At 43.8% G+C, this 20419-nt stretch overlaps 2 protein-coding genes across 2 annotated transcripts; one reads left to right on the top strand and one right to left on the bottom strand.

The window, feature by feature from the left end:
* The first annotated feature begins 1378 nt into the window (after positions 1-1378).
* Positions 1379-2376, top strand: LOC104851210 (olfactory receptor 9I1). The gene has a single exon (XM_010608384.2). The coding sequence runs from the start codon at positions 1432-1434 to the stop codon at positions 2374-2376; it is 945 nt and encodes a 314-aa protein (XP_010606686.1). The 5' UTR covers positions 1379-1431.
* Positions 2377-19155: 16779 nt separating this feature from the next.
* Positions 19156-20100, bottom strand: LOC104851209 (olfactory receptor 5B2-like). Its single transcript, XM_010608383.1, has one exon. It carries the CDS (start codon positions 20080-20082, stop codon positions 19156-19158), a length of 927 nt encoding a protein of 308 aa, XP_010606685.1. The 5' UTR covers positions 20083-20100.
* Positions 20101-20419: the final 319 nt, after the last annotated feature.

The raw sequence follows: 20419 nt of genomic DNA, 5'->3' as shown, positions 1-20419 counted from the left end.
AGCTGCCTTCGTCCACCCGGGCCCTCTCGCTGCTTGCAGGACCCCGCACAGCCTCAGGTGAGGGACCCCAGCCGCGGGCCCCGCGCTGCGAAAGAGACGACATTGCCCTGGGGACCCGGGACCGGCTCTGAAGTGAGGTCCAGGCCAGGGGAGGGGACAAGGGACGGGACGGGTCTGTGCCACCGGCCCATGGTCATCTCACAGGGCCGTGTCCGGCCGGACTTCAGATTGTACCCCAAAAACACAAGGGACACAACAATTGCTTTTGAAGTCCGCAGCCTTCATTGCTCTGCAGTTATGTGTAGCTGGATACATTTAATATCAAGCTCCCGGGGGATTGATGTCGGACTACAGAGCCTAGAGCAGTGATTTCTCTGTAGGTTGCTCTCCCTCCTGTACTTCTGCTGGGGAGGGAAGTAATCGTGTGGGTTAGAGCTCTGGCTTTGGAAGGAGAGAGCCCTGGGTTGGATTTTTTTTTTCACCAGTGAGTAACGTGAGCTTGGACACCTCACTATGCGGGGTGTTCTCCTCCGGGACGATAACTCCTGGTTTACGGGGTTGTCAGGATTGTGCAAAGCTCACTAAATATAATTATCTGGAGTGATCCAGGAAAGGAGCATCTTTTCCACGTGATGTTTGAAAGCATCTCCTAGAAGCAGCACCAGTGTAGTGACATTTCTTCCTCTGCATGTGGAATCACATTGTTTGGGCTTTTAGTGTACGGAATGTAAAAGGGCTGACTAAACAATATGGTGTGTGTTTAAATTTTAAAAAGTATTACAGTAAAACATGCATTACCTTTAAATTATCTCAAAATCACCCTGTGTGTTAATACTGACATGGTGATTTCTGTCTGCCTACCTGAATAATCATATAATAATAAGCAAAATACATCAGTGTATGCTATGAGGGAGCAGATTCATCATCTTCACACTTCTGGAGGCTCCGTGAGAAGACGGGATTCAGTTGTCGTATCTGGAAGGGATAAAGTCAAGGTCGAAGCGTGGGAGGTACACAGGGAGAATCCAGTCCACGAGAGATTACCAGAGGGACTGCTCTCGATGGCGGGGACGTGGCAGCCAGAGGGCCACGCGGTGGGTGTGCGCTAGAAGGGGCCCCAGATCGGGGTACGGAAGCTGTCATCTTGGTCCTTCCCAGCCCCGAGAATCGCTTGTCTCTATCTCCACAGCAATTCTCAAATGTAAACTGGAATTAATCCGAATCAGAAGCACCAGCTCCAGACTCGGCTCCGTAAAGTACAGGAGATACCCAGGGAGAACCAGCCAGATCCAGTATTTCTGAAAAGCAACACCTGAAAATAGGTCCAGGATTATCTACTGAACTTGTCATGAGAAAAGATCCTCTGCTCCCTTGCCTGGATTTTCGTTTTACATTGTTCTCACCCTCGGGTCGGTGGTCCCCGGTGAGTGCATGGCTAGGAATAATCTCACCTCCGTGTCCGACTTCATCCTCGTGGGCTTTACTGACCACCCCAGCCTGGAGGCTCCCCTCTTCCTGGTGTTCCTCAGTTTCTATCTTGTCACCCTTCTGGGGAACGTGGGGATGATTATTCTCATCCAAGTGGATGCCCGGCTCCACACCCCGATGTACTTCTTCCTGAGCCACCTTGCCCTGCTGGACGCCTGCTACGCCTCAGTCATCACCCCTCAGATCCTGGCCACACTGGCCACGGGCAAAACGGCCATTTCCTACGGTCAGTGCGCTGCCCAGTTCTTCTTCTTCACCATGTGTGCAGGTACAGAGTGCTTCCTGCTGGCCGTGATGGCCTACGACCGCTGTGTTGCTATTAGCAACCCACTGCTCTACACTGTGGCCATGAAGCCCAGAATCTGCTGGAGCTTGGTGATGGGAGCCCACGTCTGTGGGCTGTCAGGGTCCGTCCTGCGTACCACGTGCACCTTCTCCCTCTCCTTCTGTGAGGACAACCGGATCAACTTCTTTTTCTGTGACCTCCCACCCCTGCTGAAGCTTGCCTGCAGTGACACAACGAACGCTGAGATCGTCATCGTCGTCTTCGGCAACTTCGTGATTTTGGCCAACGCCTTGGTCATCCTGATCTCCTACCTGCTCATCATCAAGGCCATCTTGAAGGTGAAGTCTTTAGGAGGCAGGGCCAGGACTTTCTCCACATGTGCCTCCCACCTCACCGCTGTGGCCCTTCTCTTTGGGACCCTGACCTTCATGTACATATGGAGCAGCCCGGGCAAATCCCTGGAGGAGGACAAGGTCGTGTCTGTCTTCTACACTGTGGTCATCCCCATGCTGAACCCTGTCATCTACAGCCTGAGGAACAAGGACGTGAAAGCTGCCCTCAGGAAGGTCACTGGGAGACTCCCGGTGTCCCAGGGCGCGTAGACCTGAGGGGAAAGTCCTCTTGAGGAGACTTTCCCAAAAGTACTTACGGTGGCTTGGTTCACTTTGAAAACACCAGTAAGAGAGAACTGCAAAGCCTGTGCAATATCATTTGGAACTACAATTTGTTCTCACTTCCTAACAGGCACCGGCACTAGGTGTATCCTGTATTTACAAACAGAGAAAGGTCACAAATGTGGTGAAATACACATCCACAAATTCCATGGTACTTTCTTCCTGTCCTCCTTTCCACTTCCTGTCCCTTTCTGGACAGTTGGCAGTCTCCTGGTACTGTCTGGTGTCATCACTTACAGTATCTGAGGCCCCAGGGGTCTTGCATTTATTTCCCTGTAGCCCAGGGCTTCCATTCTTTTCTTCTCATCTTCCCTGCCATCAGCACTGTGGTGTTCTTTGTGTCAGAGATTATTTCTGGGCATCACTGTGAATTGTGATAGTGGATCCTCTTTTCTTTCTCTTGTAGTATCTGAGTGAATAACCATTTCAATTACCAAGGGATATTGTGCAGACGACTGGATCGCAAATTGGCTGAAGAAATGTTTGAGAAACAGGCCTCCTCTTCACTGTTATTCGATGTTTCTCCCTGTTACACTGTCTTCCTTTCTGTTCAAGTCAGAGTGACAGAATTCGGAAATTGCCTTTCCACTGGATACTTCATTAGCTTTGCAGTTCCTGCCTTATTATGCCGATACCTTAAAAATGAACCAAGCCTCCCAGCCTCTGGGAAAATCTCCTGCATGGCCATGTCTAGTTTCTTCAGGAGATACTGGATTTCTCCTCATCCTACTGCCCACATCATGAGCAGTTCTCACCAGGCGTCCTGTTTCAAGGGACAGCAGTGTCAGGGCGTGGGTGGATACAGAGAGACAGCTGAGGTACGCATTACTTTCTCTGGTGGTGATTTGATTGGGGGGAGGAACCAAGATGTCTGCGCCACGCTGCAAGACTCTTGTGAGCAGAGGCTTTATTCTGTTCGGTTCTAGTCCAAAGTTGGGATCGGCTGAGCTTTCAGTAGCAGCTTTTTGAGAGAATAGCGATGCTGCATGCTGTTCCCATTTGAGTTTCACGGTGGCACAAGACAAATAGGGGAAGAATAGATTTTTGTCATGACTCAAGGTGTCCTTGGGGTGTGAGGCATGCAGTCAGGCTTGGGGTCAGGCTTGAGTCTACATCACAATTTCACCTGTAAATGGTTGGGTAGATTTGGGTAAATTCTCAGGTCTGAAGCAAGTATTACAATTCCTAATGCAAGATGTTGTAAAAGTTAAGTAAGATGACGAAGAAAAAATTGACTAGTGTCAGTCAGGTTTATGGTGTAGATCATTCTTTCTCTCTTCTCTTGCTTTCGGACATCAGTCTTGGGCCTTGTGATGATTCCATGGCCATTGACAAAGGTGAAAATGATTATGCACCGATGATGGTAAAGGTGACGAACCGAAGAATATCAATTATTCAGTTCTTTGCACCAGGATTATGCCTTTCGCATCATTGACGAGGGCCAAGGGAGACCTTTTGAATTGAAAATATTATTTTTCACCCAAAGAACCCCTCTACCCCACCTCAATTTTGTAAGAAGTTAAATCCTCCTTGTCTCACCATCTGAGAACACCATTTTATGAAAACAACTAAGCACACAGCTGGAGGCTGACTGATCTGGAAATAAGCACCTGACCCATGTTAAGCTAATAAAAGTTTTCTGTAGTCATGAAACGGAACTTGTGAAAAATATTCAGAATAGGAAGATAAGTTAATCACAGAAAAATATTCAAGTAGATTTTGCTTTTGAAGACAGGGTCACACTGTAGTGCTGGCTGATCAGGCTGGGTTTGAACTCACCGTGTAGCCCAGATTGGCCTTGATCTCACAGCAATCCTCCTGCCTCAGTTTCCTTAGTGCTGGGATTACAGGTGTGCACCGGCACATCTGGCTCCATATTGCTTCTAAAACTATGAAGAAATATTTATTCACCTTAGTAATAAGGAAAAGACACAGTTAAAAGCACAATATACTCATAATACGCAAAAATCAGAAAGGATGATACTACCATGTTAACAGAAATGGATAGAATAAGTTGGTTTAGCAACTTTGTGAAAGAGCTTGGGATCATCCTTTGGGAATCACAGACACATGTAACCCAGTTGTTCCAGTGACCTAGCTGTACATGATACAGAAACTCTTGGCCGTGAGCACCAGAATATGGATACAGAGATTTCATAAAGTCTTCTTGTACTAGCACAAAACTGAAAGTGCTTACCTTCGCTGTTTCATTCTTCCTGCTTGAAATGTGGCCCTGTGGGGGGTGGGATCCAGTACGACCCCCAAAGGACTCGTTGTGTTCAAGGCTGGGTTGCTGAGGTGCCTTTGGGAAGTGTCTAGGTCATGGGGTCTCTAACGTGACCCATGCTTCATTTCCCTGATGAAATCCTAATTGGATGACGTTACTGAAAGGCGATGGAAACAGGAGTTAGGGACTAGTTGAAGGAACTGGACCACTGTGTGGGACCTTGGGGACTATATCTGGTCGGTCTCTCGCTCTGTCTCTGTTTCCCCCTCTTCCTGGCTGCTGTGAGGTGAGCAGCTCGTCTCTGCCATGCCTTCTTCTTCACAATGCTCGACCTCACCATAGCCTAGAAACAGCGGGGCCATGGACTATGAACTGAAACCTCTGAAACCATGAGCCACAATAAATCTTTCCTTCATTAAATTGTTTTTCCTCAGCTCTGTTGTCACAGGGATAGAGAACTAACAGGTTAACACAGAGCGTATGTATACTTCCTTTGTGTGACAAAGAAATGAGACACGTTTCTCTTATTTAAGAAAATAACTAGAAATAATAGACATACACACATATATAGAAACACATGGGGGAACATTGGCAGGGATTCATGTACACAGACAAAAAACTTATACGTGATAAAGGAGAAGATCATATTCACTGAAAAGATAGGCCAGTAAGCGGAGATTTTGAAGGGAAAGGGCTTCCTAGAAAGTTCTGAAGAAGGGAAGGATTCAATTTATTTTGCCTTGATAGTGATTGCCTGGCTATTTGTTTTATAACTTTAAAAATAATAATTGTAAAAAAATTAAAAATAATAACTTTATTTCTATGTACATATGTATATAGGTATATCTCTACCTATCCATATGGAATACTCTGTAACACAACTGTCTGAAGCCCCGAGTGGGAGTGAAGGCTGGAGTCACGGGTTCTGTGCTCATAAAATAAAAAGGCAGCAGCCATTTCCCTTGGCAGTGTAGTGGGATTTCAAGGTCCTCCTCAGACATAGCTTTTCTCTTATTGGCTGTTGCTGCTAATTTGTTAAGTAATTTTCTATCATAAAGCAGTTTTACTTTCACAACTCAGGAAGGAACCCATGGTCTTTTTTCTGAGCTACCTCCCAACCCGTTTTTATTTGTACTTTGGAGATAGAGTATTGGTAAGTCAGTGATTTGCACATGCTGGGCTCAAACTTGTGATCCTCTTGTCTCAGGCTCGCATAGGGCTACAAAGCGAGGTGTGCACCACCATGTTCAGTTGCAGTTTTTCTTTTTATTCTTTCAATTGACAGATAAAAATGGAGGATATTTTGATGCATGTATACATTGTGCAACTGCTAAGTCGAGCTCATTAACATTATCAAATTAACAAATTTATCATTTTTATATGTGTGTTGGGAAGACTTAAAATCTGTGCTAGCAATTTTCAGGGATCAGTTTTCGAAGCATTCTTTATTTCAAAACGCAGTAGCAGCAGGATGGCACATTCACCTCGGAGGTTAGGTGGAGGCCGGTGGCCAACATGGAGACTAATGCAGCGGAGGGTACAGAGGTACTGGGGACCAAAGGCCTGCTGCAAGGGGCTCAGCCGGCTTCCTGAATGTGGTGAGAATCCCGTTGGGTCTGGCAGGAAGCAGAATCCCCTGGCAAACAGAATAACAGGTGGAACCAAACGGACACAACTCCAGCAGCCGAATGACCCTGCCCCTGTGTTTCGCGCAGCCGCCGATTAGCACTGCCCACGTCCCCACTGTGACCTCAGGAAGACCCAGTCCCTCCGCATGGTCTTCTTCATCCGAACGCAGCAAAGGTTTGGTGCTGGAGGAAGTGCGTGGAGGTGACAGTGCTTTTCCCTGAAGAGCACAGTGAAGGGCACAGCGAATGCCCTCTTTCGGCGTCTCCGGAGCCTTTAACACCCAGAGCCCCTGCAGAGATGAAGCGAGAGGGATATAAAACCCTGCCATCGGCTCCCGCTCACTCACAGAAGCTGAAAGCCCCGCCTCACGTGTTAAAGCGCAGTTTACTCACAAGTCTGGGCTGAAACAGTCCACACTAAAAGCCGATAATCAGTGTGAACTGTGCAGAAAGAGTTCCTTTCTCTTACCCTTACCACCGTTGTACACAGCGTCATCTTAGATGATAGGCACAGGTTGATAAAGCCACAAAAGGATTCAAGGGGCTCAGACAACGCCAGGATGAAGGAACAAGATGATTCTAATTGGGTTGTGTCAGTGAGAAGGCGAAACAGTTGGTCACACAAAGGAACCAGGAAGGCGCAAGTTCTGAATTTTACCCAATGACACTGCATAAAAGTAGGCACACCTTCTGGCTCCACTGTCTTCTCGGATCACGTTCAAAAGTGGATTTCCAGAATTTGCATAATAATTATATTTTCTATATATTTCAAATCCCTGTAGTAGAAATCTCCTTAGACCTGCTCAGAAAACATGAGAAAATATTAACCGTGCTCCATAGAAGTTTGTCTCAAGAACACAAAAGCAACTCTTTTCCTATGAGGTAATGTAAATATTATTTTGGGAGATAAAATATATTCCAGAGACTATGGAATGTACTTTCCAAATTATTGAGCTTAATTTAGATGTTTTCTCTGACGTTTCAGACAAGTATTTATCTTCTCAAACTTTTAATTCTGACTTCTTTTTTTAAAATTGAGTTTATTGGTACATTTTAGCTATACAGTACAGTTACATTCATCATTGGGATCTTGTACCTTTACATGACAGGTGTTGGTTCTCATTTTTTCCCCTTGTCCCTGCCCTCCCTTCACTCTAATTCTGACTTCTATTAAAAGGAAGTAGGAATACATATATTGCTGAGGCAGTAGTCAGTAACCAATGAGTCTGGCACAGAGATTTTGCTGCTCCTCTGAACCGCGCTATCAGCAAATATTCAAAGCATCAACAGAGAGGAGGCCCAGGCCCATGTAAGAAAGTGGCCTCAGCCAGTGAGTTTAGAGAAAGATGTGTAACAGGAAGCTTTGGAGGAGATAATGTAGAGATGGATGTTGATGTTGGTCTGCTTTGTATCACCATAAAAAAATACACAGGAAGAACAAATTAAGGGAGGGGAGGGGCATTTTGGTTTCTGGTTTCAGAGGCTTTGGTCCATGATCTGCTGGCTTCATTGCTTTTAGGTCTGTGGTAGGGCAGAAGCATGACAAAAAGAAAGATGTAGTCAGTGAAACCATAGAGAGAGAGAGAGAGAGAGAGAGAGAGAGAGAGAGAGAGAGAGAGAAAAAGAGACCAAGGCTGTTCCAACTTCCAGCTGGGCCTTTCCTCCTAGCAGCCTGTTTGGCTCTGAACTGGCTGATGGATTATGAGGTTATTGCCCTCATGATCTAATCCTTAACATTTTATCTGTGGCTTCCAAATTCCAAAGGCTCAGGACCATTTCATCATGCAAAGTGCAGTTAGTTCAGCTCCAAGAGTTCCCAAATTCTCACAGTTCCAGTGTTACACTAAAGTCCAAGTCTGAAGTCTTCTCTCAAATTCAAAGCAACTTCTTAGATGTGAGCTCCTGTAAAATTAAAGAAGAAGGTAACATATTTCCAACTTACACTGGCTAGGCAGGTGCAAGATAAATATTTCCATTCTGAATGGTAGGAATAAGAAAGCAGCAGAAAGGAATCAAAGCAAAGCTAGACCAAAATGCAGTAGGTAAACGTTATGTTCCATAGCTCCACATGCAGCAACCTGGCACAGTGTGACTCTCAGGTAGCCTTGCTGATTGCAGACTCCCGGCCTCTCTCCTGTCCTAGCACTGCTCGCTGCCTCCAGCTTTCTTGGGCGGATGTTCCACGTTCTAGTGTCTCCACTGCAGCATGCCTTCATTCTCACAGTTTCACGTCACACCCTTGAGGGATGCTTGCGTGGACTCTGACCCTGTCATATGTTGCCAGGCCACTCAGGTTTTTTTTTTGAATCTGGCCAGAGACCTCCATGGCTCTGCAACTCTTGCAGTCTACTTCCCTCTACAACCAGCCTCACGTGGACAGCACCAAGGTGCGATGCCAAACTGGGTGGTAGCCTACATTGACCATGGCTGCAGTGGCGTCCAATGGCTAACATGAGAACACACTTCTGTTGCTGGTCCCAAAGGAGCAGGGCCCCCTAGGGCTCACTTTGCTAAGCGAAGTCTTCCCGAGAAGTTCCCATCTGGTGTCCGTGAGTCTGAGATGGGTGGGCCTGACCGACTCTAAGATGCCTTCAAAGCTGCTTTCCTATTGTCCACTTACAAAGTCCTTTGCTTTTTAATTAGTGGCACTAATTAGAAACCATACCTTCTTTAACCCTGATTTTACACATCTTTTCTGATAAAAGTGCAAGTTTAAAAAAATCTCTCTGCTCTGCTTTTGGCTCCAGATTATCACTAAATAGCTGCAAATAAAACCCCTGACAGTGTGAGGACTGTGCTGATTGGAGATTTCCTCCCTTGAATTTATCAGTATGATACATTTAAACTCAGCAGCGCACAAAGTCTCAGGACATGGACAAAAATGGAGACAAGTTCTTTGCTAGAACACCATCTAAAATATCCCCCAAAGACAAACGTCATGCTGAAATCTTTGTTCCCAGATACTGGACTTTTGAAGTGATTGGCTCATGAAGATTCTATTTCATAAGCTGCTTACCCCTTTGATAAGATCATAATTTGATGGTCTTGCTAGGAGGTAGTGGAAACGTGAAGTAGAGCTCTAGTCTCATTCTTATTGGAGTCCTCACTCCCATCTGAAATCTTGTGGGCACATTCTCCGCTGTCACAATTCCTATCAGCATTCTAGTCTGCTAAGATCCCATGAGACATCCACTGAGCTCTGTTCACAACATTCGAAGGCTTCTCTAGAGCACATATCCAATCCTTTCCAAACTCCTCCCTCCTACAAATTCTGAAGGCTCTGAATCTTATGATCAAGTATAATCAGAGCAATGACCTCATTTCTGTTACCAGTTTTCTGTGTTATTTGGCTTTCTGTCACTGTGACAAAATACCGGGGATGAACAACTTGGGGGAAGAAAGGTTTACTTTGGCTCACAGTTTTAGAGGTTCTAGTCCATGGCCTGGTTCCATTGCTTTTAGTCCTGTCACAGACAGAATCATCACAGCAGGAGGATGTGTGGAGGAAGCTGCTCAGTGCATGGCAGTCGGGAAGCAGAGGAGGGACATCAAGAAAGAATAGGGCCACCTCTGAGGTCATGCCACGTTCCACACATTTTATCTAAGCTCCATCTCCTGTTTCTGTCACCTCCTAATAGTGCCATCACCCCATTACCTCACCAGGATTGATCATCTGATGAAGTTAGAAGCCTCGTGTTCCATGGGGAGCCAAGTCTTCTATACAGTGAGCCTTTAGAGGGGCATTTTAGGTGATGACCAGAACAATGTTACAGGAAGAGAGATCATAATGAGGGAGGTGATGAGCTGAGAAACACTGCATCTTGTCACCTGAGTGTCCCAGAATTACTGCAGAAATCCTCCCATCCCTGTGGCCCCATCTTGGACTTGTTAGATCTCTTTTATATTTAGTGCCTCTGTGGCATTCCAAATGGGATGGTGGTGTTGAGTCCGCCAGAGACAAGTTTGGGAAGAAATGTGTTCTGACACACTGGTGAAAGTTACTTCTTTTCTGAATTTAAATTTTCTGTTCTACCAAATGAAGACAGTGTAGTGATCAGATGCATTCTAATATCTTTTCAACACGGGCCCCATTTTCAAACAAAATAAGATCATCCACCTCATTTTTCTCAAGAGTGAGATCTCTCCAATTTTTCTGGTAAGTATGGATTCTATTTCATTTGATTCTAGGGTTTAAAATTTTTTCCCTGATTTCTTCAATGACCCATTGATTATTCAATACATTGCTGTTCAGTCGGCATGTGTTTGTTTAGTTTCAGCAGTTTCTTTTGTTTTCTTCTTTCATTCCATTATGATCTGGTAATAACTTCAGGGTATTTTTGTATTTGTTAAGAAAGACTTTAAAACCTACAATATAATCTATTTTGGCCAAAGCTCCATGAGCTGCTGAGACTCGTGTGTATTCTGCCACTGGTGGGTGGAATACCTGTAGGTCTGCTAAGTCTGTTTGATTTGTAGAGTAGGTTAGCTCTGATATTTCTTGTGAGGGTTTTTTCCTTCTCTGTGTGTGAATGAGCTATTTGTCAGGGAGAATGAAGTATTGGTGTCACCTGTTATTATTGTACTGGGTCCTATCTGTCCTTTTATGTCGAGTACTGTTTGCTTTATGAGGTCAGTTGCACCAACGTTCACTGCATATGTATTTATAGTCATATCTTCTTGATGGACTGTTCCTTTTATCAGCATTTAGTGACCTTCTTTGTCTCTTCTGAAATGTTTTGGCTTTAAATCTGCTTTTTTTTATTTTCCCATCAAGGAATTTCCCATCAGTTTTGTCTTTTTTTTTGCCTCCTTATTTATTTATTTTTTTTGCTGAAACCAGGCTGTGTTTCTTAACTTCATGAAGGTCCAACCCTTTAGTTCCACTGAAACTGAAAAATTATTTCAGGTTTTCTTAGTTAAAAACTTTAAAAAGAGAATTTGAGGAGGAAAATACATAAATCAAAAAATTTAGACTGTAGTAACACAGTGACTATCGGTTATGTCTGCAACGATAGTTAGGTGACAAAAACATGCATTTCATGCCCTTGGACTGGGATGGCATTATGGTCTCTTTCTAGATTGGCTCTTATTGTGGCCCTAACTCATTTTGTAACTTTTTATGGTAAACATCTTGAATTGCCACCCAGATATATTATTCTATTTTATGCTTTAAGAACTCCTACTCTTGAGGTAACCTTATTTATTTTTATTTAGCCTTGAAGCTGTGTGTGTGTGTGTGTGTGTGTGTGTGTGTGTGTGTGTGTGTGCATTTAGAGGTATGGAATCCCTGGTTTAGAATATGCCTAACTAGCTGATCTACAAAGACTCTTTCTGCCACTCCCATTTCTGAATTATAAGGTCACACATACAAGGTTGTCTGAGGCTCTTAAAAGACTGCGCTGGGCAGAAGATATAAGATGATGGAAGAAAAGTAGCCTTTGTATGAGTTTGCAAATAACAGGAATCATAACAATAAAGGAAAAACTATCTGGGGTAAAACTGAGTGTTACAATTTAGATTTAAAATGTCTTCCATTAAAAAAAACCCTTAAATTTTTTAAGCTTTGCCAGAAAGTCAAGCACTTTGCATCAGGACAATAGGAAAGATGATTTGAGGATATCTCAGGAATTAGAGAGTTCCTACCCATCACAGGCTCAGACACGCAAAACTGAATGATCTCGAAGTGAGAAGAGAGCCCATGCACTCTGAAGCCTCTTCAGACATGATCCAAGCAGGCTTGGCTACTGCTTGAGCTGGCAGCAGACCTTGCCACCATCCGTGTGGTGCTGGTTTTATGGGCATAGAGAATGAAGGGTTGTGGGTGTCCATGAATCTTCCACCCAGATTTTAGAAGAAGGCTTGGGAGGCCAGGCAATGTGCCCTTAAGCAGGCAGTGTGTGAAGCTGGGAGAGTGGAGCTCAAAGTGCAGTGAAGACCCCAGAAAGATGGAGAATCCAGGAATTTGCATCTCCTGAGAAAAGTCACAAGCTGTGAGCTCATCCATCCCCAGAAAGAGGCCATAAGATCTGCAAGGGGCAGTGCCACAGGGGAGGGGCTGCTCAGGCACTTTGGAGATCTCACCTCACCACAACTTTCCCTGAGAGCTGGACACAGAACTGTAGGATTTAATGTTTCCCTGGTGGGTTTTGCTCTTGCTTTGGTACCTTTCCATTCTATCCCCCTTTTCAGAATGGGAATAATTACTCTGTGCCATTATATGTTGGAAGTTCTTGTCATTCTTTGCAGTGTTTACAGGGTCTCAATGCTAAGAGTTTGCCTTACATCTCAGAGGGGACTTTGGACTTGAACTTTTCAGCAAACCTGGAACTGTTAAATCTTGGCAACTCTTAGAGATGGACTAAATCCAGTTTGGGGATTCAGCCTGAGAATGACATCCTCTGTACAGCAGGACTCTTCACAGGGACGTAGCCTGGTCATCCACCACGTCCCCAGTTATAATGTGTGGAATTCTCAAGGGTGGGAGCGTGCCAGGCTGGTGAGGTACACACTGCTGAGGTGTGGTCAGTAAAAGGGCTACCTGTGGCCCACACATAGGCTGCACTGCCAGGTGCACAGACTCAAGCCCCTGGAGAAGCCGAGCACCTTCCCCGTGGGGCCCCACACTGACCGGAGTTGCATGGATGAGAAGGGCTTCTGGCCGGGCCCCAGTGTGTGCACACAAAAGCCCGCCCTAGGAAATAGACCCTGGACACCATCACAATTTTCTCAGCCTTCCAAGCCAGAAATGTAGGGTGCAGCCCATGTACTTCCATAACTGCTGGATGGAAGCTGAGAGCCAAGCAGACCCCCAACATCCACTGTCCGCCACTCCTCTGATGAACTCAGCATTACAAGGCTGAGAAAGACCTTCCCACATCTAAGCTCCTTGGCCAGGAGGAATTTTCTGAGTATTTTTTTTCTTTTTCCTCTCTATTCTATCTTTTATTATCTCTCTCTATATATATTTTTAATTTTATTGAGTTTATTGGTACATTTTAGGGATACAGTACAGTTACATTCATTGTTGGGATCATGTACCTTTACATGGCAAGTCTTGATTCTCATTTTTTTCCCCTTACCTCTGTCCTCCCTTCACCCCCTCCTCCCCTCCCCATCTACAAACACTTTATTTTCATCTTTTCATTCTCTCACATTTTTTTCTTTTCCCTTTTTGTTCTTCCCCTACGTATCACACCTTCCCTACATCTTTAGCTCCTTTCCTCCCATTTCTAAATGTCAGTAATCTTATTAGAATCTTATGCATTGTTGCAGAATATTCACACCAGGGAAACTATTCGGTATTTACACATGTGGGACTTATTTATTTCACTTAGGAGTATATCTTCAATATGTATCCATTTTCCTATGAATGAATCTATTCTCTCGCTCTTTATGGCTGAGTAATATTCCATTTTATAGAAAAACCACAACTTCTTTATCCAGTTTATCTCTATATTTTAAAGTTTTAGAATGTTGCTTCTTGTTATCTTTCTATGATTTTATTTTATTTTATTTCATTTATCTTAACTGGGTTTTATCTCACTCTCTTTTTCTTTCTCAATTTTCCTACTCTTTACATCTATTTTGCCCCTTATTTTACCTTCCTTCTTTTCTGTCCATCTGTACTATTACTAATTACTTACTCTACTGTACATTATCTTCGTCTCTTTTCCTATTGCTGTTGGTGTTGTGGTTGTGATATTTTATTTGGCTTCTGCTGCGTTTCATGTCTGGTTTGTTCCTTTGTGGGGCAACAGCAGAAGAAAACAGCACACCTTTTGGAAGCAACGTATTACACTGTGGGCTGTAACCACACAGCATCAGGTCCTGCATTGCTGACCTATGGAGGAGTTAGTTACAGCAGAGGGTTCTCCTCATGCAGTCCACTTGAAGTGACACCTGTCTTACCTACTAGGGTGACCGCGTCTTGAGAGATCTGTACACTGGATTACCTGGGCTCTGACACAGTCTGCACCATGTTGATTCCCACCAATGACGAATCACACACCAGTGAGCTGCAAGGAAGCAAAAGCCCTAACAGAAACAGGAAATGTGAAAAAAGGCAAAATGACTCTTCTAAACTTTATTAATGCCACTGTAACCAACTCCAATGAATCAAAGTGCACAAAACACCAAAGAATTAACTAAGCAAAATACCAATGTATAGAAGTACGTGCAGGCAGAGATTTAGCATTCAGAACAGGAAAAATTTTCCAAAGGTGCTGTGGTCAGAAAGCTCCCCTTGTACAAAGGGTTAACAGAAGGCCTTGCAGGTGACACTGCACACATAGCTCCCACCACAGGCTGTGCAAGTTACATGGGCACAATAAAAAGCCATATTAGGGAGAGAGCAATTTGTTGAAGCTATTCTAATAGAGAAAGACTCTATGTTGTTCTCTTCCAGGGTTGCTGGTATAAGGTTCTCTGGTCTTATAGAAAGTTCCAGGCAAGAAGCAAGCAAATTCATTAAAAGAAATACTACCCAAAGGTCCAATTTTGGGAGAGATACAGAGATAAATAGACATCCTACACCAGCTGTGGGTTCTTAAAATGATAAATATTTTCTTCTCCGAGCAGAAAATAATTGGGACACTCACCTAACGTCTGACATTGAAAAGGAAAACCTTTCAATTCTGGAATCTCTGATACCATTGTTCTCTTCAAAACCAGCTATATTGAGTCTATGGCCACAAGAATTATCACCAGTTACAGAGGTCATTCTTCAAAGAGGGCCCTGAACAGGCAGTTTTCCCAATCCTGCTATTTCTCAGTTTCTATTTTCTCATTGTTTGTGGAAAGTGGGGCCAACTGTTCTAATCCAAGTGGATGTCTAATACTAATACACATTTTATTCCCGTTTCTCTTTGTAACCCAAACCCCAAACTCTGCATTCTGAGGCTTCTGTATGATACCACAGAGCTTAAAAAACAAAAAGTCATAAGTGAGAAATCACCACCTCCAACTTCCCAGTCCTCAACTCAACATGCTGGAGTCTACCAGTTGTTCCTTTTTTATCTCTTTGTCACTGTGCTTATGATACTGACTTTTATACTTTATTCAAAATTATGTTGCTTTATGAAACTGGCAATTGAACTGGGTCCTTTCAGTGGCACTGATTTTATCAGCAAACATACCTCCTCTAGGTCCAATTTATATGTGGTTCTTTTGAGAGCAAAATTTAAATTTTTCTAATCTGCTGTGCTCTTGGCTCCCAGTTCTCACTATAAATTTGGCTAAAAGCATCCAACGATACACATACCATAGCCTGGTTTGAAATTTCTTCCATCAGATCAATTAACCAGTAGCTCTTAAGCTCAGCCTTCTGTAAAGTCTGAGAACATTGGTGAAGTGTGAACAAGTTCTTTGCCAGAATGTCTCTGGTTCAGTTGCCAACAGGGTCAGGTCAGACCCACGGAAACCACATGAGCCGTCCTTTTACTGTCTGTCTCCTTAGAAGCATTCTGGTCTTCTGAGTTCTGTGGAAAGTGGAGTCTCATAAAGAAATATAGCTTATCACTAGGATGAGAGGCCTTTGTAATATTCACTCAGGGACATTTCAGAACAAAACCAGATGACATGAAAGTAGGAAAGAGACTGTTTAAAAAGAGGAAAGGAATAAGGGTAGGGGAAGGGGAGGGAAGAGCAAGAGGAGTAACTGGCAATGGTAACAATCAGAGTACGTTGTACCCATGTACAGATATGCTGAAATAAAGCCTGCTATTCTGTGGAAGTAATAGGTACGAACAAAGTCAGCTGACCAGGGTGTCTTCCGTAACTGTCACTTCTGAAAGGGAGTTTCACTACTATTCCTCATCTTCACTTTGATCCAAGGCTGTGCCCTGGACATGGCTGTTTTGTTGTTGTTGTTTTGGTTCATAAGTTTCTGGACTATAAGGAGCCTTGCTGGAACCGGATGGAGACAACCTAAACTCTTTGATAGCCTGGACACCAACCTTCCACAGCGACTACCTGGCTGAGCTGGAGGTAGAGGTAGGCAGCGTGGTTTCTGTGTGGGAGGAAGTATAAAGACGCCACTCATGCCACTTCCGAATCTGTCCTGTGAGCCCCTATGTGGCTTCTTTTCACCTTCTTCCTCTGCCAGTGGTTGTACAGACTCAGGCTACTCAGGATGGTCGTACTTAGAAACCACTAACTAGAAATAACTTGGGCCCCTGGATCTTTGTGTGAGTTCTCATTCAACAAATATAACCAAACAACATACGAGCAAGAAAAACCTCTCTGGTCATGTCACAGCAATTCTTGAATTTCCTTAAATAGCAGCCAGTATTATTTACGTGAATTTATATAGACAAAAGCCCAGAAGAAAACCTACCTGATGTTTGTAGGAAACGGAAGGTTACACAAAAAGAAAACATTGTCAAGCTTAGCGAGCACCATTTAAGTTTGAAAACTGACACCGAGCTCCAAATCATCACTAATGTGGCTACCACAAATAAGGACAAGTAGGATGTTGGCTGTGTGTGTTTGCATATTTGGCCTCTGCAGTGTTGACTTACATTCCTTGTATACCTAGTTTATTGCATCTTTTTAAATGACATAATGATGTTTAAGTTTTTCGAGTAGCTTTTCCGCAGCCACTGAGCTGATCACATTTGTCCTGCATTCTCAAATGTGGTACATCACACCACTGACTGGTGTGCTTTGTGTCCCTGAAATAAATCCCCTCACCACTTTCGTAAGCCACTGGGGTGGGTGAGATGGCAACTGGACCCTTGGGAGCTGAAAGCCCAGGATGTTGAGTGAATCCTCCTTGGTCTCCTCTTCCCTCTGGGAGAGAACTGTGCACTGAGGCTTTCTTTCTTGGCGCTCAGCTAGGACAGCTGGAGGGAGGGCACAGTGTGAGCGTGGGGAACTTGCTTTGCCCGGTTGGATGTGGCTGGCCTGGCTTTTGCATTGGTTTGAGGTACGGTGTCTTTTAACTAGAATCAGTGGTTAAACTGATATTTCTCTGGGTCACTGAGCCACGGGCCTTCTTACCTCACCATCAAGGTGGTGTCGCTTTATCCTGCTTCTTTCTTAAGTTTTGTTTTGCCTTTTCTACCTCTTTGCTCTCTAAACCATAAATATTTTTAAGTCTAATACCTCATCGATGGAAAAATTTTATAAAATAATTATTAACCCATATTTTCATGTGTTTTTCTCACTGGCTTCTTTTTCCTATTTTATAATGTTGGTTAGTCACCACTCATTTTTGTCACCTTTTCCTTTTCTTTTCTGTGCTTCATGGATCTTGTCCAAAATGTCCTTGCCCATTGCAAAGTCCTGAATTTTACCCTTCTGTTTTCTTCTGGACGTTTCATATTTTTAGGTTTTACATTTTAGTGTTGAATCCTTTTTGAGTTGGTTTTTGTAAGTGCTGAGGCTGTTTAGTTTCATTCTTCTGCACGTAGTTGTTCAAGTCTTCAAGAACCATTTACTGAAAAGGCTGTCTTTTCTCCAATCCACGTTCTAGCCATGTTTGTCAAAAACTACTTAGCTGTGGATGTGTGTGGGTTGAGTTCTGGGAACTGAAGTGGTAAAGGATCATTTTTTTTAGGACTTCTTTATTTAAAACATTTCTAATCCCTATTTTAACATTTTGTAACCTAGATTTAGAGTAAAACTTTTTCTAAAGCAATCTGTCACTGACAGCAATTTGATAAAGTATATTTCCATAAATGGAAATTTTAAAAATATTTAACTATCTGATCTCTCCAAAATTCAGAAATTATTCACAACTTCTTTATTTAATAACAACATATTTATTTACATAATTATATAAATTATGGGATGCTTAGGAGTCTTAAGATATTAAGTATTATAGGTCAAAATCTAAGATTGGCCTTGGGTTGGCTTCCCGTTATCAAGGAAATGACTCACTCGTCTGTCTGGAAGGTTTGTGACTTGCTATGATCCACAGTGGTTTAAAGAATCATTGTAACAATGCAGTTGGATTCAAAACTTAATTATTTCATTCATTCATTTAATACAGAATCACTGAGACTCTACAAAGACCTGGGCATCTGTTTAAGTGTCGAGCAGGATCAAACAAATGAAGTCATGAGGCGACAACAAGAGAGAAAATATACACACAGCAGGGAGGTGCAGGGAAGAATAACACAGGGCGAAGGGACAGCGCGAAGGGTGGAGGAAGTGGACTTTGATGGCGGTGTTCAAGGGGTGGCATGAAAAAGGTGCAGTTTCCGCAGAGACCTGAGTGCAGAAAGGGGACCTTCCGGTAGAGGGAGCCAGAGGCACAAGGGCCCCGAGGCAGGAATGTTCTTGTGAGGAAATACCAAGATCAGTGTAATCTGAGGGGGCGGAAGACAGTGCGAGTGATGACGGATGATGGTACTCAGCCACACTGAGAACTAATGAGCATCAGCCATTTCAAAGTCCATGAGTTTGAAAAATAATGCTGTATACTATTTAGTGATTCATCAATAGACATATTAATATATTTACAAATGCCTTTGATTTTCCTCCACTTTTATTATGCTATGACTATTTGATCATATTGGAAATTAATTATTTAGGTTATTCATTGGCATAAGTATTTCAAATATGTTATCCCAACTGAAACAAACTGCATGGAACCAAAAAAAGACAGAGAATAGACAAAATAATCCTGAAGGGTGGAGATAGGGGCAAAAATCCAGCAAAGCTAGAGTTACCACAATTCGTGACTTCAAAGTCTGCTGCGGAGTTTTAGCTACAAATGCAGCATGATCCTGGCATAAAAAATCAATACTAGACTCATGGAACAAAATGGAGGGCCCAGACATTAAACCTGATCCATGCCAAGTTTTGACAAAGTGACAAAAAACACATATTGTACAAAGAACAGTCTCTTCAATGCATGGTCCTTCCAACAACCTTTCTGAATGCACTCTTGACGTCCTTGTTCCTCAAGCTGTAGACCAGTGGGTTCAGCATGGGGATCAGCATGGTGTAGAACACGGACGCCATCTTGTCTGTGTCCATGGAGTGACTGGAGCTGGGCTGCAGGTACATGAAGATGGCCGTCCCGTAGAATATGGAGACGGCAGTGAGGTGGGAGGCACAGGTGGACAGAGCCTTCTTGTATCCCTCACCTGAGTGCATCTTTGAAATGGTGATGAATATAAGCAGATAAGAAATTAAAATAACAGTTAGTGCAAATATAAGATGAAAGCTTGCAATGGAAAGAAGAATGAGCTCATTAATGTGTTTATCAGAACAAGCCAGAGTCATGACTGCTGGAATATCACAGAAGAAGTGATGGACCACATTGGTCGCACAGAAAGGGAGGCAGAAGGTGTCTGCAACCTCAACAACAGCAGTCAGAAAACCAGAGGTGTAACAGGCGAAGGCCAGATGGGCACACACCTTCCTTGTCATGATCACAGGGTAGTGCAGGGGCTTACACACCGCTGCAAAGCGATCGTAAGCCATGACTGCCAGGAGGTAATTCTCCATGGTTGCAAAGAGTACGAAGAAGAACATCTGAGCAGCACAGGCATAGTGTGAGATAAGTTTGTCGCCAGTGAGCAAACCAGCCAAAACCTTTGGGGTGATCGTTGAAGAGTAGCCGAAGTCCACCAGGGATAGGCTGCTGAGGAAGAAGTACATGGGGGTGTGCAGCCGGGGGTCCAGCAGGATCACCAAGGCCATCCCTAGGTTCCCAGCCAGAGTGAGGAGGTAGACGAGCAGGAACACAGTGAAGAGGGGCAGCTGCAGCTCTGGGGTGCTGGTGAGTCCCAGCAGGATGAACGCACTCGCCTCTGTGGTGTTCTTCATAGATGGCTGTGTAGGATCACAGTGCACTCTGCGGCAGAAAGAGATGAAGGAGCAGCAAGAGGAGCCATAGTAAGGTACCTACCCATTCAAGTGCGTAAGCAGTAGTTTGTTATGATAAAAACTGGTTTTCCACAGTCTCCAGATCTAAGGTTTGGTGTGAGCAAAAGGTGGTGGAGGACCAATCTGTGTCATCGTCATTTTGAAGTGGAGGAGTCTTCATGGTTTGTCTTCCCCACTTATTAATTTTGTACATGAGCAAACCCAGGCACAGTAGCAGGATAGCACATTGTCTGCTCCGTTGCAAGGGGTAGATTTACATTACTATGTCATCCTTACT

The sequence above is a fragment of the Fukomys damarensis genome, unplaced genomic scaffold, assembly GCF_012274545.1.
Source record: "Fukomys damarensis isolate Sample0158 unplaced genomic scaffold, DMR_v1.0_HiC HiC_scaffold_27, whole genome shotgun sequence".
Lineage (NCBI taxonomy): Eukaryota > Metazoa > Chordata > Mammalia > Rodentia > Bathyergidae > Fukomys > Fukomys damarensis.
Note: the sequence above shows the minus strand (reverse complement) of the source record. Positions and strands in the feature narration are given on the sequence as shown.